Here is a 22,301-nt window from a genome sequence, read left to right as displayed (position 1 = left end):
ATCAATTTAAAGATGGGAATAAAGTTTAGAGTCAAACATTTTTTAGAAGAAAAATATATATATTTACAAAGAAAGAGGGATAAAGTCCTGAAAGAGGGACAAATGAGGAGGAAAAAGGGACAGACCTTGTTATAAGCATATCTTTACAAACTCTATACAGACACTATAGAAAACATTCTACAATAAGATTATATACATTCCCTTTCTGTGTATTTAAAAACAAAACAAATCGCAACAAAGCTATATAAGCTTTGATAACGGCTGCTGCAGCTGTATAAGGAAGAGAAGTCATGTGACAGCGGGTCATGTGACCAGACCACCAGAAGGACGCTCTGCTAGACATGGCTTGCATGCAGCTGCTTCTGCTCCTCTGTCTGTTAGTTTCTCTATGTAACTGCTATAGAATGTTTGGTAGATTTAGCAGAATCCCCCCAGAACCCCAGTCGGACTCGGCAGTGCAGGACCAGTGGTTTGAGCAGAAGTTGGATCACTTCCGCGGAGCTGATACAAGAGTGTGGAAACAGGTGGGTTAAACAGCAGGACAGCACTGTCAGACAGCATTGCAACACATGGGAACATTTCATTGTTTACTGGCAGCAGGCTGATAATGCAAACTTTTGAAATGATTTAAAGCCACTCATATGCCCAGTGCCCCTGCCGGACCCCTCATGCAGAAAGTTCTGAGGCAGAATGATACCCTTTATTGGCTAACTTTAATGCTGGGAACACACGATGCAATTCCCCACCCGATCAGCAGGAATAGGGCGATTATTTCTGACATCTCCGATCCGTTTGCTAAAGGGATACATTTTACTAAGTTATCATTGGAAAATCGATCCCTTTATTGATCGGAAGCAGTTTGGACATGTACACACGATACAACTTCCCGTAAGATGGGAACTTGCATTGTGTTTTCCCAGCATAACGCATGCTTTTTTGGGGGAGGCTTTTTTCTGCTGATTTAGAGCTTATTCACAGTGGAACGTTGTGTTGTAATGCGACGTTAAAGTCACAACGCAGCATTACAATGCAATGTGCTAAAAAAGGTGGTAGCGCACATTAATGCTGCATTGCCATTGCATACTGTCGGTACAGTAAGGCATACAGGCAATGAAAAGTAGGCTTCTCTGTACTTGATAACGTGTGTGTCTAGAGGTAACGCACTGCAGCAGTGAGTTTCCATGATGCTACACGTTACAATGCAACGCTAACGTTGCACTGAACGATGCATGGGATTAGCAGTGCGGTGCAGTAAGCTGCGTTATAAGAGTTTATAGCGCAGCTCCGCAATATCCCACTGTGAATGTATATTCAATTACTTTTATCAAATCTGCTGGGCATAAATTCCACCCCACAACAATTCTGATCGATTTTGATGTTTGATTGTGGACAGTTTATTCATTAAAAGTGAGATCAAATATGTCTGGAGAATTTCTTAGAAGCTGGTTGGGGAAAGAGCACTTGGGTGATAGGGGGCTGTTGCACTGGGATGAGTGGTACAATGATTGCAGTACAAATAATGTATTATAGATTTCTGCTGAAATGTATGTAGCCTTTGCCTAGTGTGTGGTGTACGAATTGATCACTAGCCGATCGGAGAGGCATGGCTTGGCATATTAAGCCATGATTGACCTCTATGAACCTGAACTAAAGCTTGGTACACACTTTCAATTATGATTGGCCAATACCTGACCAATTTTACAACCTAAAAATAGTATGAGGGTTCACACAATCTGCTCATAGTATTCAATATATATTTTGGCCTCATACTACATGGGGGTGGTAAAACTGATCAGTGATTGGCCAACCATACTTGAAAGTATGTAACTGGCTTTACTCACTTTCTCTAACATGATGTGCAAAGCATACAGCTCATTAGAGATGGTCGTTCTGTTGCTAGTCATACATGAATTGTTAATGGTCTGATCCAAGCTATTGATTGAGTGGTAGTATTGCATTCTACGAGTCTAGTTTAGGGGACCCCTAAACCTCACAAGGAACAGGTCTCCAGTCACTGCACCATCTACAGCACAAAGCATTGTGATTGGCCAAACAGTGTGGGCATAGTTTACAACAACCTATCATAAACCTAAAAGTTTAAGAGCGTGCCGTCCATCCAATCCAGTTTGGGAAATTTCCCTATGAGGTTTCTTACTGGGTCCCCTAAACAAGATTATACATTCTGTCTCAATTACATTGGAGGAAAAGTCTAACTGAAAACAAATGGAACCCTCATTATTGTACCACTCAGTGCAGTACAATGTTATGCAACTGTCAGTCCTCCACTGATTCTCTCCCACCCACTCAATGGAGATTTTTCAACATGTCTAAATACCCTTTAGGCCACTAAACTGTCAAAAACAGAATAAAAAAATATCGATCCACTGAGCATGTTAGGGGTAATAGATCACCTTCAGATTTAGTAAAGGTCACCAAATCACCTGAAAAAATTGAAACTATGACCAGTCTAAGGCCTGGAAAGCACTACAAAGCGCTATCGCTAATTGCTAGCGTTTTTAATGAGCTTTTTGTAAGTGATTTCATGAGCATTTTCTGGCAATTTTGGTAGCGATTTTAAAAAGTATCAGCGTTTTGCTAGCGATTGTGTAGCGATTTGCGATTAGCGTTTTCAATTCTGATTGGTCCTTTCAATTAATTTAAATTTTTTTTACAGTGTGCAGTAATTTAAAAACACTAGCAAAATCACTCCATATGGAGATTCATGAGCGATTTATGCCAGCGTTCATATACTTTACATTGCAGAAACGCTAACACTCAACAATGCTGCATGTCCTGCTTTTGCTAATCGCAATCGCTCCATTGGAATTTGGCCCATCTATTAACATTATCTGAGTGTTTAGGGAAATTGCTAGCGTTTTGAATCGCACTCTAAACGCTCAAAAATCGCTCTAGTGGGTTCCAGCCCTAAGGCATCTTTCCTAGCCTCTTTCAGGAGGCTACACTGCATGCTGGTCAGTGAGTTCAGCCTCCCAGCAGCGAATGGCAGCATTTGTAACACCAGGGTCAGTGCTAGCACTTGGGTAGTGTTACCCAGCAGCAGAAAACTGCGACATGTCGCATCTGAGCACGGCTGCAATCGGATGTTACTTCATTAATTTCATTCAGATTGAAAGAAAATATATTTAGCCCATTCGCAGCATTAAAGATTCTAACTTGCAATTCTAAACTAGTTGCGATCATATCTATGAAGAAATCCACTGTGCCCATTGACCAGGTTTTAGGAAATGATCCATAATGCGATTGATAATGCAAATGTTCAGGATTGATTGGGCCCACCAGGTTCAATACCATGTGAAAAATCTGATTGAAAATCTAAGCATTTATTAAAAATTGTACCTTTAGTGGGCACTCTAAAGGTGCGTACACACATGCGACTATAGTCGTTTGTAACGATCGTTCCCCGATCTTTACCAACGACGATCGTTACAAAAAACGAACCACCGACTATTAAGGCAAACGACAAACGAGCCAAATCGCTACAAAAGAAAGTTCTGTCTCGGCGGATTTTAACCAACGACGATCGTTTGCAAAAGTAGTACATCGTTGGAAACTGTCGTTCGTACTAGGCTTGACATGCGCATTTCACAATTTCTCCGTGAAACTTCGCATTTTTATGCGCAGGCGCAATAGTTGCTTTACGTGATGTAACGTTAGTTCTAACGATCAGATCGTTACACACCTTTTAAAACTAACTTTACTTAGGTCGTTCTTTCATCAATTAAAAGTTCGTTCGTCGTTCTCAACGAACGATCGTTGTCGCATGTGTGTACTTAGGCTTCTTTCACATGAGATGCTGCAGGCATTGTATTCACCACTTGTCAACTTCTCTCTTAAAGGGATACTTAAGTAAAAAATAAAAAATGATTTTTTACTCACCTGGGGTATCCCTCAGCCCCCTGAAGCTGTATGGTGCAGTCACGGACGGTTGCGGGGCCGCAGGCGCGTCCTGGAACCGCCCGTGAAGAAAAGAACGATCGCACTCGATTCCCTGCATCGACTGCGCTTTAGATCAATAGAACCAAGATTTGATGTGTAGTATCCCTCTGCCTAGGAACAGCTGAAGGATCTGTCTTAGCTGAAGTGAAAGCCTGGGGGGGAGGTGTTAATTAGCTTGGACATATTCCTGTGGAAGGCACAATTCCCCTTTCTGTTCTGGGAACCAGGTGACACCTAGCTGATCTCATGTAGATGTTAATTAACCAAAGGGTGATCAGGATGCCTAGGTGCAGCCAGGCAGGCTACGAATCCTCGGGAGGTCTTGACACCTTGCTCTCTGGTAAAGATCAAAGGGAAGTCAGCTGTTAGCAGCTAGAACACATCCTGAATAACCTGAGTCTCATAGCATAATCCATAACTTCCCAGATCTGTCATATTTCTGGGGTTCCTGAGATGGCAGCTTCGCCAAACGTGGGGGAAGTGTAGCATGAGTCCCGATGCTGGTTCTGAGGAAGTTTCAGAACATTCTGCAGTAAGGACTGCCAGTTAGGCAGTTTGAAAGTGCCCTGATGATACCACAGGGGTCCCACCCCTCATGTCTGGTATCAGGGCGCTGGGTAAATCGAGGCAGACCTGAAAATATTAGTAAATCTGCCCTGACCTGTACGGTTCTGTGAGATAGAGCCCATATATGGTTAAGGCATGATTTCTGGTCCCCCAGGACAAGAGGAGGACTCATCTCATGTTCTAAGGGGGTGTGTGGGCCCGCCCTCACTCCCTCCTACTGAATCGGGGGCATAAGAATGGCAGAGGAGCCAAACTCAGTGTCCTCCACCCTGAAAACATCTTGAACTCATCGGTGCCAGCTTGAGGATATGCTGGCATCCACCTGGTCTGAACTCTGAACTTTGATTGAAACCCAGAACTCTGATTTTTCCCACAAAAAGGACATCTTTCCAGGAACTAAGTATTTTTCTCCCTTCTTTAATTTTTTTATACTGACTATTACTGTTTTAATAATTGTTGATTTTAATAATTGTCTGTATATATTAATTATTTATATTGCTGTGAATAAAAGACTTCCTCCAAGTCATTCACTGTTCCGCTACCCTGCTTATCAGCACACACAGAACTGATCCCGGGTCTCTGAAGATACGCTACTGTTTGTTTGTTGTTGGCTAGACAGAATACCGTGTGTTTAACCGTTTTATTCGCAGGACTAGTCAGTCAGTAAATCGGGTCCACTGGCCCATACCAGTGGTGGTGGCAGATACCGTGGAATCGTGTGTACGTTGTAATTACCCGTGTCTCACAGGCTCCCTTCTGAGTTGTCTGCGGCTAATTCTTAACGGTTCCTGCGCATTGACTGCGACCAGAGTTTGCATGATCCGTGCGCTGGCACCGTTTAGAAGGCTAAGTGCTGTCAGCCACTAGGGCTCCTGTGACAGGTGCCCTCGCAGCCTCGCTCCGATCCTCCTGTCCCTGCCGGCAGCTACTTCCGGGTTCGGCGACAGCCGCCGACAGGCTGGGAACGTGAGTGATTCTCCGCGTTCCCAGCCGCTATATCACCCTCTATGCTGCTATAGCGTATATGTTATACGCTATAGCAGCATAGAGGGTGATATAGCGACTGGGAATGCGGAGAATCACTCGCGTTCCCAGCCTGTCGGCGGCTGTCGCCGAACCCGGAAGTAGCTACGCTATAGCAGCATAGAGGGTGATATAGCGGCTGGGAACGCGGAGAATCACTCACGTTCCCAGCCTGTCGGCGGCTGTCGCCGAACCCGGCAGTAGCTGCCGGCGGGGACAGGAGGATCGGAGCGAGGCTGCGAGGGCACCATACAGCTTCAGGGGGCTGAGGGATGCCCCAGGTGAGTTAAAATCATTTTTTATTTTTGACTTAAGTATCCTTTTAAGCCTGGTACACACTTTCAATTATGGTTGGCCAATCACTGAACAATTTTACCACCTCCATGTAGCATGAGGTCCAACAGACTCCACACTTTGTTTTTAACACTTCATATCCCCATGTCTCGCTTACTTCAGGTGGTTCCTATTACAAATGGCCTTGCAAACGGTCAGGTACAAGTTTTAAAACTGGGCCATAACATGCAAACTTCTATTCCCCCACCACCATCATCCCAGTTGCTAGTGGTGCTTGCCCAGTAGGAACTAGCTCACCCAAGAACTCTATACTCTCCCAGTAGTCTACATTAGAAAAGCTGGAGGAGAACTACAGTGCAGTTCTCTGGATTCCTGTGCAAAGTCCCTATCCTTAAATAGCCATGTTCCAGTGCTGGAAACCCAGATTAGCTGAACAACATGGGGAGGGGAAGGTCAACAAATGCTCGCTATTGCACGTACCTCCCACGTGGATTTTTGCCTAACTAGTATGGATGGTTGCTGTAAGAATGCCATGTGTCCAAATTTGCCGTTTTTGCCATGTGCTATGCTTGTATGTACAGTACTTAGCTTTGGGGCTGTTGCACTCAAGAGTTTGAGCTTGTGTGTGAAACTACTTATTGCTCTGAACAATAGATACATCTTGTGCGCTACAGCTCTAAAGCCGCATCTACACGCATAGATGCGGCCGCGATGTTCCTTATCAATCGAGCCGCTGATGCGGCTCGATTGATAAGATCCGACAGGACGGATCTTGCTTCCGCCGATTCCCTGCTCGCTCCCCGCGAGGGGACAATGGCAGGGAATCGAGCGGAAGATAAGCGGCGCCGGAGGGGACGAGCGAGGAATCGAATGCGGGGACGCGGCAGGCACGCGGAAGAGGCGATCCGGCGGCTAATCGAGCCGCCGGATCGCAGCCTCATCTACCCGTGTAGATGAGGCTTAAGAGTAGAATTTTAACTTTTCATAGCATCAACTCATAACTGATGTACAGTGGTTTGCAAAAGTATTCGACCCCTTGACGTTTTCCACATTTTGTCATATTACTGCCACAAACATGAATCAATTTTATTGGAATTCCACGTGAAAGACCAATACAAAGTGGTGTACACGTGAGAAGTGGAACGAAAATCATACATGATAACAAACAAACTGCAAAGTGGGGTGTGCGTAATTATTCAGCCCCCTGAGTCAATACTTTGTAGAACCACCTTTTGCTGCAATTACAGCTGCCAGTCTTTTAGGGTATGTCTCTACCAGCTTTGCACATCTAGAGATAAAAATCCTTTCCCATCCTTCTTCACAAAACAGCTCCAGCTCAGTCAGATTAGATGGACAGTGTTTGTGAACATTTTAGGAAAAGATTGAATTGCACGATTTTTGCCAGAAATTGCGATTTTTGATTCACGATTTTTGATGCACAGCGATGGATCAGCACTCCGATGGTATGAGTGCCTCCAGTATAGGTTAGCCAGTGTAGGTGCCACAATACAGGTTAGCCATCCAGATCCCCTTTAGTGTATATAGGCAGGTCTCCCCTTTCCCAGTTGTGGTCAGTTGCACTTCACAGTGTATGCAGCCTGGTCACACACACCCCACTTGCGCTTCTTAGGCCGGGAGCATTCTGCGTCTTTGCAGTACTAACTGCACAGAACACTTCCAGCCACGGGAGCATGAAAGGTGCATGTGCGCAGCCAGGCTGCGCAAGCGCAGTGAAGCGCAACTGGCTGACATACTGGGCAAGACGACGGAGGGACAGAGTGGCCTGAGAGGTGTGCATGGGGGTGGAGGAGGCCCCAGGTATGTATTCTGCCTCCCCTCAAAATTGTCTACTGGCCACCCAACTCACAATTGTCTTTCTGACCTTTCAAAATAGTGTTTCTACCCTTCCACCCCTCATAACTGACTCTCCAGTTCCAGGGCTTCCCACCCACCTCACATCACACAGCTTTCCAGCTGATCCTCCGCCCTCCTACCTCCCTCCCCCCCCCTTCAGGCACAGGTAGACAGGGCAGGCTGGAAAAAACAAACACAAGATGATCCATCCAGGTCCCAGGGCGCACTGTCCATCTGCAGGCAGCCTGAGCCCTCTGCAGGCAGCCTGAGCCCTCTGCATCTCTGCCTCAGGGAGTCGGGCACAAACCGGCAGCATCTTCCTCCTTCCTGAGGACAGCGGGACCACATGATTGGGGGCGGAGCAATGCACAGGAAAAATTACTGTCCCAAAGGCTGGATTGGACGCATGCACTGTAGTCCAAGTGCCCGCCCCCACTCGCTTGTCATACCCGGCACAGCCAGAGCCAGGCGGCAGGAACTTGTTTGAAAGTATGTTTCCGGGCCGGCTCGCCTGCGAAAATCGTTCAGGTCTAGTGTGTTCAGAGTGATGTGCAGTGTTAGTTTTCTGCCACACATAGCGTTTTGCATTTTGGCCAAAAGTTTCCATTTTGATTTCATCTGACCAGAGCACCTTCTTCCACATGGTTGCTGTGTCCCCCACATGGCTTGTAGCAAACTGCAAACGGGACTTCTTATGCTTTTCTGTTAACAATGGCTTTCTTCTTGCTACTCTTCCATAAAGGCCACCTTTGTGCAGTGCACGACTAATAGTTGTCCTATGAACAGATTCCCCCACCTGAGCTGTAGATCTCTGCAGGTCGTCCAGAATCCCCATGGGCCTCTTGACTGCATTTCTGATCAGCGCTCTCCTTGTTCAGCCTGTGAGTTTAGGTGGATGGCCTTGTCTTGGTAGGTTTACAGTTGTGCCATACTCCTTCCATTTCTGAATGATCGCTTGAACAGTGCTCCGTGGGATGTTCAAAGCTTTGGAAATCTTTTTGTAGCCAAAGCCTGCTTTAAATTTCTCAGTAACTTTATCCCTGACCTGTCTGGTGTGTTCTTTGGACTTCATGGTGTTGTTGCTCCCAATATTCTCTTAGACAACCTCTGAGGCCGTCACAGAGCAGCTGTATTTGTATTGACATTAGATTACACACAGGTGCTCTCTATTTAGTCATTAGCACTAATCAGACAATGTCTATGGGCAACTGACTGCCCTCAGACCAAAGGGGGCTGAATAATTACGCACACCCCACTTTGCAGTTATTTATTTGTAAAAAAAATGTTTGGAATCATGTATGATTTTCGTTCCACTTCTCACGTGTACACCACTTTGTATTGGTCTTTCACGTGGAATTCCAATAAAATTGATTCATGTTTGCGGCAGTAATATGACAAAATGGGGAAAACTTCAAGGGGGCCGAATACTTTTGCAAACCACTGTAAATCTGTAGGTTATGGGTATTCTTGCCTTGTGTACTTAATCTGTGCTAACCACAAAGTTGAGCAAGGCTTTAAAAATGCTTTGTCAGTTAGCGCCTTGCTATTGCTCTCATGTGACTGAATTAGTCATCTTCTCCTATTTCTGTGAAAGTTCTCATTTATCCTGATCATGGTATCACCAAAGCAAAATAAGGCTGCTTCATATGGACATTTTAATGAACTTACAGTGGTGTGAAAAACTATTTGCCCCCTTCCTGATTTCTTATTCTTTTGCATGTTTGTCACACTTAAATGTTTCTGCTCATCAAAAACCGTTAACTATTAGTCAAAGATAACATAATTGAACACAAAATGCAGTTTTAAATGATGGTTTTTATTATTTAGTGAGAAAAAAAACATCAAAACTTACATGGCCCTGTGTGAAAAAGTGATTGCCCCCCTTGTTAAAAAATAACTTAACTGTCACTTAACTTTATCACACCTGAGTTCAATTTCTGTAGTCACCCCCAGGCCTGATTACTGCCACACCTGTTTCAATCAAAAAATCACTTAAATAGGCGCTATCTGACACAGAGAAGTAGACCAAAAGCACCTCAAAAGCTAGACATCATGCCAAGATCCAAAGAAATTCAGGAACAAATGAGAACAAAAGTACTGTAATTGAGATCTATCAGTCTGGTAAAGGTTATAAAGCCATTTCTAAAGCTTTGGGACTCCAGCGAACCACAGTGAGAGCCATTATCCACAAATGGCAAAAACATGGAACAGTGATGAACCTTCCCAGGAGTGGCCGGCCGACCAAAATTACCCCAAGAGCGCAGAGAAAACTCATCCGAGGGGCCACAAAAGACCCCAGGACAACATCTAAAGAACTGCAGGCCTCACTTGCCTCAATTAAGGTCAGTGTTCACGACTCCTCCATAAGAAAGAGACTGGGCAAAAACGGCCTGCATGGCAGGTATCCAAGGCGCAAACCACTTTTAAGCAAAAAGAACATTAAGGCTCGTCTCAATTTTGCTAAAAAAAATCTCAATGATTGCCAAGACTTGTGGGAAAATACCTTGTGGACCGCTGAGACAAAAGTTGATCTTTTTGGAAGGTGCGTGTCCTGTTAAATCTGTTGTAGAAGTAACACAGCATTTCAGCAAAAGAACATCATACCAACAGTAAAATATGGTGGTGGTAGTGTAATGGTCTGGGGTTGTTTTGCTGCTTCAGGACCTGGAAGGCTTGCTGTGATAGATGGAACCATGAATTCTACTGTCTACCAAAAAATCCTGAAGGAGAATGTCCGGCCATCTGTTCGTCAACTCAAGCTGAAGCGATCTTGGGTGCTGCAGCAGGACAATGATCCAAAACACACCAGCAAATCCACCTCTGAATGGCTGAAGAAAAACAAAATGAAGACTTTGGAGTGGCCTAGTCAAAGCCCTGACCTGAATCCTATTGAGATGTTGTGGCATGACCTTAAAAAGGCAGTTCATGCTAGAAAACCCTCACATAAAGCTGAATTACAACAATTCTGCAAAGATGAGTGGGCCAAAATTCCTCCAGAGCGCTGTAAAAGACTTGTTGCAAGTTATCGCAAACGCTTGATTGCAGTTATTGCTGCTAAGGGTGGCCCAACCAGTTATTAGGTTCAGGGGGCAATTTCTTTTTCACACAGGGCCATGTAGGTTTTGAGGGGTTTTTTCTCACTAAATAATAAAAACCATTTAAAACTGCATTTTGTGTTCAATTATGTTATCTTTAACTAATGGTTAACGGTTGTTGATGAGCAGAAACATATAAGTGTGACAAACATGCAAAAGAATAAGAAATCCGGAAGGGGGCAAATAGTTTTTCACACCACTGTAGATTAATACCTTCTCCAGTGCTTAATAAAACCAAAAAACAAATCAGTTTTGTATCATGACAAAGGATATGTATTTGTCTAAGCTGGGAATGAAATGGGAATGGCCAACGTTGAAGTTATTATTGTTATGAAAAAAAAATAATTTAAAAGTAGGGTACAGTCTACGGGCTGGAACCCACAAGAGCGTTTTTTTTGAGCATTTTGGCAGCGCTGCGATACGCTAGCGTTATGCCAAAACGCTCAGCTGATAATGGATGGGGCAACATCCACAGGAGCCTTTGCGTTTCCCAGAAACGCAAACGCAGGACATGCAGCATTTTGGGAGCATTAGCGCTTCAATGTAAAGTATTGAAACGCTAGCGGAAAAGCTCAGCAAAACCTAAACTGAGCGGTTTTGCTAGCGTTTTGCGGTTCAGCACACTGTAACAAAATTAAAAATAATTCAGAGGACCAATCAGGATAAAAACGCAAAACGCTACACAACCGCTGAGCAAAAAAATACACTGTTGCAAAACCCGACCGCAAACGCGCATGAATCCGCTTGCAAACCGCTCAGACAAAACTCTAGCGGTAGCGTTTCGCGTTTGCTGTTTTCAGTGGGTTCCAGGCCTACGGGGTTACACATTGGGTAGATCTCAAAGGACTTCTACGTTGATCTCACACTGCCTGCCAGAGTGACGTAGATCTTGTACTCTTTGCAGTGTAGAAGATTATGATGTTGCAAGCTGGGGAGTCATATATTTAGATGCATGATGTGCTACTGCTGATTATAATTTTGCTGAACACATTTTGCTGAACACCTAGCATGATATTGTAAGCAGGATGAGGTCTGTTTGGTCAAGCAGAGTACTGTTTGGCTTACTGACGAGGGCTCTATGATATGCATCTAATTGACTGGTGGCTTGCAGTGATCACTGATAGGCTGCCACTGTGAATGTGCTGCAGTTGTGGCTTGCACCTGCAGATAGATTCTATGTGGTAGATCATTTTCTATTCATAATTTTTGAAGTAGCTCACAAACAGAAAAGGTGTAGTCACCTCTGGTTTAAAACATTGCTCATTTATTGGTGAGTGGGTAGTATGGAGGCAGATAGCAGAGTTTGGATGCAGCTTTCCACCTCAGATTGTACAGTTTTGCCACAAGATCGCATTATCACAACTGAGAGGGAAGGGCCCAGCGTTATCTTTTGTTTTTTGTTTTGTTTTTCCTTTTTGAAAATCTGTATTGATGGAGGAATGGACTTGCTATTTTGAGTAGCACTCTGGTCTATTAACTATTGCAGCTGCCAAATAATGAACTGCAAGCTTCCTTTGAGACCATACATCTTTATAGGGGGTATTGAGGCAGCACTGTCCTAATCTCCAGAGATCCCCAGTATGTTGATGTAAATGGAATGGTGCACCCCATTTTGTCAGCCTCTAGCAGGTGGAACAGCTGGGCCAGAATCATAAATGTCACTTTCCATATTCATCGTGTTACGTTTCCTTTAAAGGGCGTGAATTGTCTGGAGCTGGCCTCAGCCTGCAATTGTATTTCATGAAGTGTTTTTTTTTTTTTTTTTTTTTCCCCCAAGCATTGTTTTGTCTGAAATCTTCATTAACGTCTTTATGAGCAACAAAAGCATTAATATGGATTCTAATTGTTGTATGTTCTTTTTCAGCGGTTTTATGTGAATGATTCCTTCACCCATAGTGATGGCCCCGTCTTCCTGATGATTGGAGGAGAAGGGTCTGCCAATCCAGCTTGGATGACGCATGGCACCTGGATTACATTTGCTGAGAAAATGGGAGCCCTCTGTCTGCTGCTGGAGCACAGATTTTATGGCAAAAGTCACCCAACAAAGTAAGAATGCAGATGTGACACAGAGCAGAAGTTTTGTGTGGGTGCACACACACTAATATCTATTTACAGTAAACGCTAAGGGCCCTGGCTAAGTAGTTTACTGTATCAGAAGTTTTGTGTGGGTGCACACACACTAGTATCTCTTTATAGTAAACACTTAGGCCCTGTTCAGACTATGTGCGTTCCTAGGCGTTTTTACAGAACACATACGGGCAAACTTGTGCGCATAGAAACGGCTACTAATGTTTTCTAATAGCCTCCTTCACTTGTATGCATACGTTTCTCATCCGCATTGCTGCACGCAGTTCACAGAAACGGACGCAATGAAAGTCTATAGATGCGTATCAAAAACGCGTACTATTGCGTTTTTAGCGTACGTTTCGCTCTGCGTTTCCCATAATTCTTTTCTGTTTCCTGTGTGACGTGTGTGTGCAAAAACGCAATAGAAAACGCATTTGAGTGCAAGAAAAACACATACAAACGCATGCGGTTTTCATCTTGCGTTTCTTTGAATTTCTATGCGTTCTGTAAACGCTGACAGTATGAACAGGGCCCAAGGGACCTGGCTAAGTAGTTTACTATATCATAAGTTTACTGTATTTAGATTTGTCATACATTGTATATTATATGCATTGTATGGTCAGGACCCAGGAACCAGTGGCGTAGCTATGGAGCTATGGGCCCCGGTGTGAGTTTTACATTGGGCCCCCCCAAGCACTCTATATGTAACACTTGATACGGCACAACAAAACCTGCCAAGGACAACCACAGTGTCAGAAGTGCAAGAAGGGGATGGAGAACAGATTGTTACTGATTACCACTAATCAAAGTATCTATAGAAGTGATTATTATGAGCACAGGACCAATAGAGAGATAATCCTGTGGTTGAGGGAGGGCCCCTCTGGCCCAAGGGCCCTGATGCGGTCGCTACCTCTGCAACCCCTATTGCTACGCCCCTGCCAGGAACTGAGTTTACAATAGCCAGTGGTTTACTTGACCAGAGTTTACTATGAGATGTGTATGTGTGTCTTACTTTTCTGCACAGCTCTTGTTGTAGATTGTGTAGCAACAGGAAACCAGGTTCTCCCATCCAAGCATCACTTCCTATATTTTGCAGCAAATTACAAAGCAGTGGTCAGAGCCATTTAATCACTGTGAGACAGGATGGTGACTAGGGAAGGTCAGTGAGATGCAAAAGAAAAAAAATTTAGGGAACTCCAAACTTGAAGGACCAGCTAAGTGAGAGGGGTTGTTACACTGCCATTTTATTCATTTTTAACAACCAATTTTTATTATGAAATCTTTATGGTATGCATGACTAGGGGTGTGCCAGGGGCGTGATTGGGGGTGTGGCTTAAAGGAATCATCAGCCGTTGTAAGCCCCCCCCCCCGCTCTACTTACCCGTGGCTTGTTCCTTCCCGGCAACATGTCCCATGACACAGCTTTGAAAGTTGAGGTATGTATACAGCAAATTCACTGCCAAAAAACTGACACTACTACTTTTTTTTTTTTTTTTTTTTTTTCTTTTTAAACCGCTTTGTAGCTTCCATTTTCACTTCTACAGAACTGCAAGGGTGAAACAGGAAACAGTGATGTCACCTACCCATAGCATGTCATGTGACTGATAAGACTAAACTACCACAACCACAATTTTTTTTTTTTTTTTTTTGTCTGGCACAAAATCTCCCATATTTGTATTTCAAATCTGTGGTTAGCAGTTTCCCTGCAATTCTGCTTCTCTCAATTTACTAAACTGCTTGTAGGATTTGTGTGTAATTAACTGGCTTGTAACCTACTCGTTGATTGTGGTTTCCTTATGGTTGAAATGCAAGGATACAGAATGTTCTTTCTTTCTTTATTCTTCAATTTACTTTTATGTGTTTTTAGCTTGTAAACAACTCTATATTCTACTTTGTTCATTAAAATATGTCTAATGATTCAGAGGCCTCAAAACAATATTCTCTGTTCTGTTCTCTTCATCCCAGTGGTGTGGTTTCACCTGGGTTCCAGGGAATTTTGAAGAAACGCTGAAATTTGTGGGTTTTTTTTTTTAATTGGCTCTAGTTAGATTTGTGTCTCCTAAACCCATCCTAGTCCCACCAAATGTGTATACAGGCAGTGTATTGCCAATGTGAATAAATTTGCATGCAAGTCAGAATTATTGCATCTCATTAACCACCTCAACTGTTAAAGGAAACCTGTAATGACTTAGGCCACATACAGACATCAGACCATAGTCTTTGGAAAATGAAAGATCACAGACCAATCTTACCACCATTCCTGTAGTATAAGAGCCATACTCTACACAGTCTTTTCTATGGAGCTGAACTCCACATCAGAAAAAAATCAGTGCAAGATGCTGCACACACAGATGCTGTACAGACACAAAAGATCAGTATCTGCAAAAGATCTGTTCCTGCCAAAAATCCATTCCTGCAAATTGCAATGATAGTCTATGAGATCTGCAGATCATCATACACACATGATTTAACTGACATTCATCTGCAGATCTGCAGATCTGAAAATCCATCCTGGTGGATCTGATCTGCAGATGAATGTCAGTTAAATCATGTGTGTATGATGATCTGCAGATCCCATAGACTATCATTGCAATTTGCAGGAATGGATTTTTGGCAGGAACAGATCTTTTGCAGATACTGATCTTTTGTGTCTGTACAGCATCTGTGTGTGCAGCATCTTGCACTGATTTTTTTCTGATGTGGAGTTCAGCTCCATAGAAAAGACTGTGTAGAGTATGGCTCTTATACTACAGGAATGGTGGTAAGATTGGTCTGTGATCTTTCATTTTCCAAAGACTATGGTCTGATGTCTGTATGTGGCCTTAAAGGGAACCTAAACTGAGAAGAATATGGATTTTTCCTTTTAAAATAACACCAGTTACCTGACTCTCCTGCTAATCCTGTGTAATACTTTTAAGGCTCATACACACATCAGACTATAGTCTTTGGAAAATGAAAGATCAGACCAATCTTACCACCCTTCATGTAGTATGAGAGCATTTCTACACAGTCTATTCTATGGAGCTGAACTTCCCATTAGAAAAAATCTTTGCAAGATGCTGCATACAAACATGCTGTACACACACAAAAGATCAGTATCTGCAAAAGTTCCTGCAAAATGCATTCATAGTCTGAGAGATCTGCAGATCATCATACACACCTTGTTCAACAGGCATTCATCTGCAGATCTGATCCACCAGGATGGATCTTCAGATCTTCAGATGATTGTCTGTTAAACAAGGTGTGTATGAGATCTACAGATATCATAGACTATGAATGTATTTTGCAGGAACGGATCTTTTTCAGGAACTGATCTTTTGCAGATACTGATCTGTTGCATGTGTACAGCATGTTTGTGTGCAGCATCTTGCAAAGATTTGTATCTGATGGGGAGTTCAGCTCCATAGAATAGACTGGGTAGGTATGGCTCTCATACTACATGGAAGGGGGTAAAATTGGTCTGTGATCTTTCATTTTCCAAAGACTATGGTCTGATGTGTGTATGCACCCTTAGCCACAGCCCCTCAACAAGCATGCAGATCAGGTGCTCTGAAGTCAGATTGGATTAGTTGCATACTTTATTCAGGTGTGGGATTCAGCCACTATTGCAGCCAAAGGGATCAGCAGGGCTGCCAGGCAACTGGTATTGTTTAAAAGGAAACATCCATATTCCTCTCAGTTAAAGGAGAACTGTAGTGAGAGGTATATGGTGGCAGACATATTTTTTTCCTTTTAAGCGATACCAGTTGCCTGGCTGTCCTGCTGATCCTCTGCATCTAATACTTTTAGCCCTAGACCCTGAACAAGCATGCAGCAGATCGGGTGTTTCTGACATTTTTGTCAGATCTGACAAGATTAGCTGCATGCTTGTTTCTGGTGTGATGCACACTGCTGCAGACAAATAACGCAGCAGGGCTGCCAGGCAACTGGTATTGCTTAAAAGGAAATCAATATGGCAGCCTCCATATACCTTTCATTACAGTTCTCCTTTAAGGTTCCCTTTAACTCTCTGGGGGATAATCCCGAGCTGAGCTCGGGGTAAGCCGCCACAGAGGATTTCTCAGGCCCCGGTGGGCCGATTTGCATAATTTTTTTTTTGTTGTTGCTTGCAGCTAGCACTTTGCTATCTGCGTGTATATACCAATCGCCGCCGCTCCGCGCTGATTCGCCGCTACCCGCCGTGCCGCTCCCCTCCCCCCCCCCCCCCCCCAAGACCCCGTGCGCAGCCTGGCCAATCAGTGCCAGGCAGCGCTGAGGGGTGGATCGGGACTCCCTCTGACGTCACGACGTCGTTGATGTCGATGACGTCATCCCGATCGTCACCATGGCGACGGGGGAAGCCAAACAGGAAATCCCCGTTCTGAACGGGATTTCCTGTTTGCTTTGATTGCCGGAGGGGGTGGGGGGATGCCGCTGCACAGCGGCTATCATGTAGCTAGCGCTAGGGTAGCTACATGATTAAAAAATAATAATAATTTAAAAAAAAATGTGCTGCGCCGCCCCCTGGCGATATTATTGTATTGCCCAGGAGGTCCTCGTTTGCATTCCACTTGCTGGGAGCGCAGTAGCCGTCGACTTGCAAGTTGGCTCAAACAAAACTTAGCCACGGCGGAGGACCGGATGATCGTTTAGTGACAGCGCGGGCAAAGGGAGGCTGCAGGGTGCTGGCCAAAGCCCCAGGTAAGTGAAACTAGTCATTACAGGTTTCCTTGAAGACTTGAGGAAAGAGTTAAGGTGCCCATACATCAGGCAACTTTGGCGGACGATCAATCAACCAATTCGATTAACGAATTGGTTGAAAATCTGTGCCGCCAAGTGCAGGCCCAATTGATGATAACACCAATTTCGGGCTGAAATTGCTTGCATTATTTGATCGCGCCTGGTGCAGGATGTCGGGCCAAAGTTGGTTGCTCGGGAGTGCAGCGGCCGATTTTGGAACGAACGATGAAACTTCCGCCACTGCTGCCATAATGTATAAATGTGCCCCCTGTTTGTGCACTATACATTACCTGTCCTGTTTCAGCCTCCGCGTGGTATCTGTAACCTCTGGGCGGCCTCCGTACACGCAACTTGCGCATAGCGTCTAACGTCGGTGGATAGCGTCTGACGTCACATGCTATGCGCCAGTGGTGTGTACGGAGGATGCTCAGAGGTTACAGATACCACGCGGAGGCTGAAACAGGACACGTAATATTTAAATACACACACTGGGGGGCACAGTTATACATTGGGGGCAGGGTGGACGCGGCAGGCTCAGCCGATTCCCTGCAGATTTCATTATGAAATCTGATGGGAATCAGCCTGCAGTTTTGACTAACAGACAAATTTATCTCTAATCAGATTCGATTAGAGATACATTTGTTGTATCTGCCCATAATCTGATGTGTGGGCACCTTTTTTCTAGCTGTAACATTCTAGTGTGATTTTAAGAAAATATCCAATATATCTCTGACTGGGTGTGGTGGAGAATCTTACTTGATCAATCTATTAAATGATTGTTTTACTCGGGGTGAAAAACCATGCTGCTAGTGGTAAACCCGAGCCTGGGTTGGGGTTACCGCCTGTCAGGTTATTGCAGAGAGAGTGGAGCGGCATTCAAAACTCCTCTCCCCAGGATACAGACAATCTCCTCCGTGTCCTCCGCCGCTCTCAATCACCCGGGTGAAACTCTCTATCCTCACAGGACAACAGCTGGTGATCTCACTGCAGGGATAGAACGCCCCTCTTCCCTGTGCTCATTATTTCTGAATTTTAAGGTCTAAGTGGAAACATTTGCACTGCTTTTAGACCCTAAAATCTAGAATGCCAAGGAGGTTAATAGTGATCCTTCTCAGTTGTAGTTTCTCTTTTCCTAGTTCATTGTTTTTGTTTTCCTTCCAGAGACCTGAGTGTGGATAATCTCCGTTACCTGAGCAGTCGGCAGGCTTTGGCTGATCTTGCCCACTTCCAGACTGTGATGACTGAAAAGCTGGGATTAGGGAAAAGGAAATGGATTGTGTTTGGTGGATCCTATCCTGGCTGTCTTGCAGCGTGGTACAGGCTAAAGTTTCCTCACCTGGCCCATGCAGCTGTGGCGAGCAGTGCCCCAGTACAAGCCAAACTGAACTTCTCTGGTAAGAACTAAGAATACCACTGTCTTGTGCTGTGGGTGAACTGACATTCCAGATGAACCTCTAAAGTGAACAGTAATGTGGCCCTGATTTACTTGGGGATCGTACATTGCAGTTTCTTGTTTTTGTGCTGCTGTGATCACCTAAATGTTAGGCAGGTGGTAGCAGAAGCTCAAAAGTGTGCATAACTCTCCACTGGATATTTAAACCTACTTTTTTTTTTTTTTGCGTCAGTAGTGTATGTATTTTACATAGTGCCTTCATCTTCTGTAGCGCTACAATATAATAAGAAGTCACGGTTCCTCAATACGTGTGACGGCGCTGGAACGAGGGGATCGCGAGAGGAACGAGAAGGCTCTATACGCAGAATTCCCCAACCCTGTCCTCAAGGCCCACCAACAGTACATGTTTTGCAGGAAACCACAAACATGCACAGGTGGGGTAATTAGTGTCTCAGCAGAGCCGATTAACTACCTCTGGATTTCTACAAAACAGGCACTGTTGGTGGGCCTGAGGACAGGGTTGGGGAACACTGCTTATAGGATCCAAAGCCTTCCCTCTCCATCAAACTTTTTTTTTTTTCTTTCTTTAAATTCACTGCAGTATCACTTTAAATTGTATGGCTGGGAACCTTTCACTTCTGTTATATGCATCAAAGATGTTTCCCTTGTGAAGACAGAAAAAATCAAGAATTCAATAGCTCTGCCTTGCTTTGGTCATCCACCGTTACACTTCCTACCTCATCTTTAAAGCGGACCTGAACTCAGAACTTCTTCTCTGCTCTAAAAGATACGGAACAGCATAATATCCTTTAACACAAAACATTTCCTTGTTGCAGCTGATACAAATCCTGCAATACATTTGCAGTGTTTCTACTTCCTGCTTTCATAGAAGCAGACATATTGTTAACCTCCTGTGTTTTCAAATAAGCCTCTCTGCTTTGGCACAGCTGACACAGGTGAGGGATCAAATTACAACTTGTGATGAGTCACAGATGAGGGGGTATAAGACAGGTTAACCTTTCTAAGTACATACAGGATGCATTTCTCTCTGTTTTCCTTTGTCCTGTACAAGAGTTCAGGTCCACTTTAATATACAGTCCACCTTTCTTGTTTGTTTTTCTTTGTTTTTGAGTTGATGTACTTTTAAAACTACTTTGGACTTGATTTGATACCCCTAGCAATTTGATTTTCAGCTTTGCCATCCTCCCTCGCTGCCTCTGCGGGCCACTTGGATCACCGGCTAGTTGTCCCGGTTACTTGGCTGAGTTGCTCCCCGGCTGCATGCCTCTCCATCACACTCCCGTTGCCAGGAGCGGTCTGCGCCTGCACAGTAGTACTGTACATGCACTATGGAGAGTGACTGAGCCAAGTTACCGGGACAGCTAGCGGATGATCCGAGGAGACAGCGTGTGAGCCGATGCCCGAAGGGAGCTGGAGGAAGCCCCCAGGTAAGTATCAAGTTTTTTAGTACATTTGTCTCAGGTACACTTTGAAAGCTTTTCTTTTCAACTTCATTTTAACCTTAACTTTTTTAGAGTTGATTCTAGTGGAGGGTGAAAGGTGGTAATTTGCAGAAGGTGGGTTGCAGATGGGCAGTATTTGATAACTGATGAAGAGATATATTGAGGAGAGAGGTTGTGAAGAGCTTGGTAGGTTAGTTGTAAGTTTGGATCCTTCGGGCAATTGGCAGCCAGTGGAGAGGTTGGCAGAGGGGAGCAACACCTGTGGTGTAGAGGAGAGATGGATGCACCATACATGTTTCTCTGTACGTTGCAGACAATATCACTCTTGTCAGCACTGTGCGCATGTGCCTCCAAGCATGTTCACTGTGCTAAAAATGGGACAGGTTATTATTGGCGGTTTGATCAATATTGGAGAGATTTTCATTCACTTCCTGTCCCCCAGAACCTTCGTGGAAAATTGTGGCTTCTCATACTGTATACTGGGAACTGGTAGTCCTGGAGACAGCAAATAATGGGTAGTAAAAAAAATCCAGTCAGAATCGCTGATTCTTCTCCTCTGTGTAAAAACAATTTTATGTGCTGCTGTCTGTTTTATGACCGATTCCCTCTCCCCAGTTCCCTGTTCAGATAGGAATTAATTGAAATTCTCACAGGTCACAGGACAGCAATAAAAATCCAAAAGATAGTGTAACTAAACAATCCAAAATGAAAGCCTTCCCTGGAATTTGAGTTTAATCCTTTGTGAGCAGAGTTATTATTTATATATTTATATAGTGCTGACGTCTTTTGCAGCACTTACATAGTATACAGTCATGTCACTAGTTGTCCCTGAGAGGAGCTCACAATCTTATCCCTACCATATGTAAAAGAAAGGAAAAACACACTCGAGAGCCCCAATAGTGTAATATTGATGATAAAGGAATGCCAAGGTAGCAGCAATAAGAAAGATACTCACAAGTAAGCACTTATGGGGATATTAGGCCTGTCCCCACTCAGGCTAAAAAGTCGCTCTCTGTAGAAGTAAAGGAGTGTTCACCCATCCACCAGGTGGATAACAATAATTGCGATGGAAACAGAGGTGCCAGCAGAGTAAAAATTGATCATAGGTAAAAACAGATAAAAGTTGGGGGGCAAGGGTGAACTTACCTCTCCGAAACCAAACACAACCACAATGTATGGTTTAAAGAAGATTTAATTTGTATTCCAGAACAAATGCAACGCGTTTCGCGGGTCTCTAGCCTGCTTCCTCAGGCAATAAGAAAGGAGTAACTCAGAAGTTGTGTAGCTAAGTACAGAGGTGCTGTACTTGGCTACACAACTGGGTTACTCCTATCTTTATTATTGCTTGAGGAAGCGGGCTAGAGACCAGCGAAACGCGTTGCATTTGTTCTGGAGTACAAATTAAATCTTCTTTAAACCATACATTGTGGTTGTGTTTGGTTTTGGGGAGGCAAGTCCATCCAGCCGATCTCCTTTACGGTGCTGCTGCGCAGCAGCGCCGTGCGACGTAAACACCGGGGATTTCTTCCCCGCATGTTTACATTTAGCCTGCGAGCCGCGATCGGAGGCTTGCAGGCTGCTCACGGAGACACCCTCCGTGAAATGACATGGTAACACCACTTCGACCTGCCGACGCCTATCGGTGTTAGGCGGTCGTTAAGTGGTTAAAGGAGCTTCTTCCAGCCCCTCGCAGCCATCTCAGTCCCTCGCCGCCGCTCCAGTCCTCTTTGGTGTCCCCACTGGGCAGCTGCAATGATTTTGACCCGCTGGCGGGATCGACTCTTCCGTGCCTCTGCGGGCACTCGTGCCCGGGTGTCCACTTCATCTGGCATGTACTGCGCCTGCACACAACTACTGCACAGACGCAGT

At 44.4% G+C, this 22,301-nt stretch overlaps 1 protein-coding gene across 1 annotated transcript in view; it reads left to right on the top strand.

Annotated features, from left to right (window-relative positions):
* Nucleotides 1-300: 300 nt before the first annotated feature.
* Nucleotides 301-22,301, top strand: part of LOC137570529 (putative serine protease K12H4.7) — an 83,736-nt gene continuing 61,735 nt past the window's right edge. Inside the window, exons 1-3 of the mRNA XM_068279222.1 lie at nt 301-524; nt 12,655-12,836; nt 18,738-18,970. Coding sequence (XP_068135323.1) covers nt 342-524; nt 12,655-12,836; nt 18,738-18,970 — 598 coding nt within the window. The 5' untranslated portion in view covers nt 301-341. The remainder of the gene's footprint in view (nt 525-12,654; nt 12,837-18,737; nt 18,971-22,301) is intronic.

Source organism: Hyperolius riggenbachi, chromosome 4, assembly GCF_040937935.1.
Source record: "Hyperolius riggenbachi isolate aHypRig1 chromosome 4, aHypRig1.pri, whole genome shotgun sequence".
Lineage (NCBI taxonomy): Eukaryota > Metazoa > Chordata > Amphibia > Anura > Hyperoliidae > Hyperolius > Hyperolius riggenbachi.
Note: the sequence above shows the minus strand (reverse complement) of the source record. Positions and strands in the feature narration are given on the sequence as shown.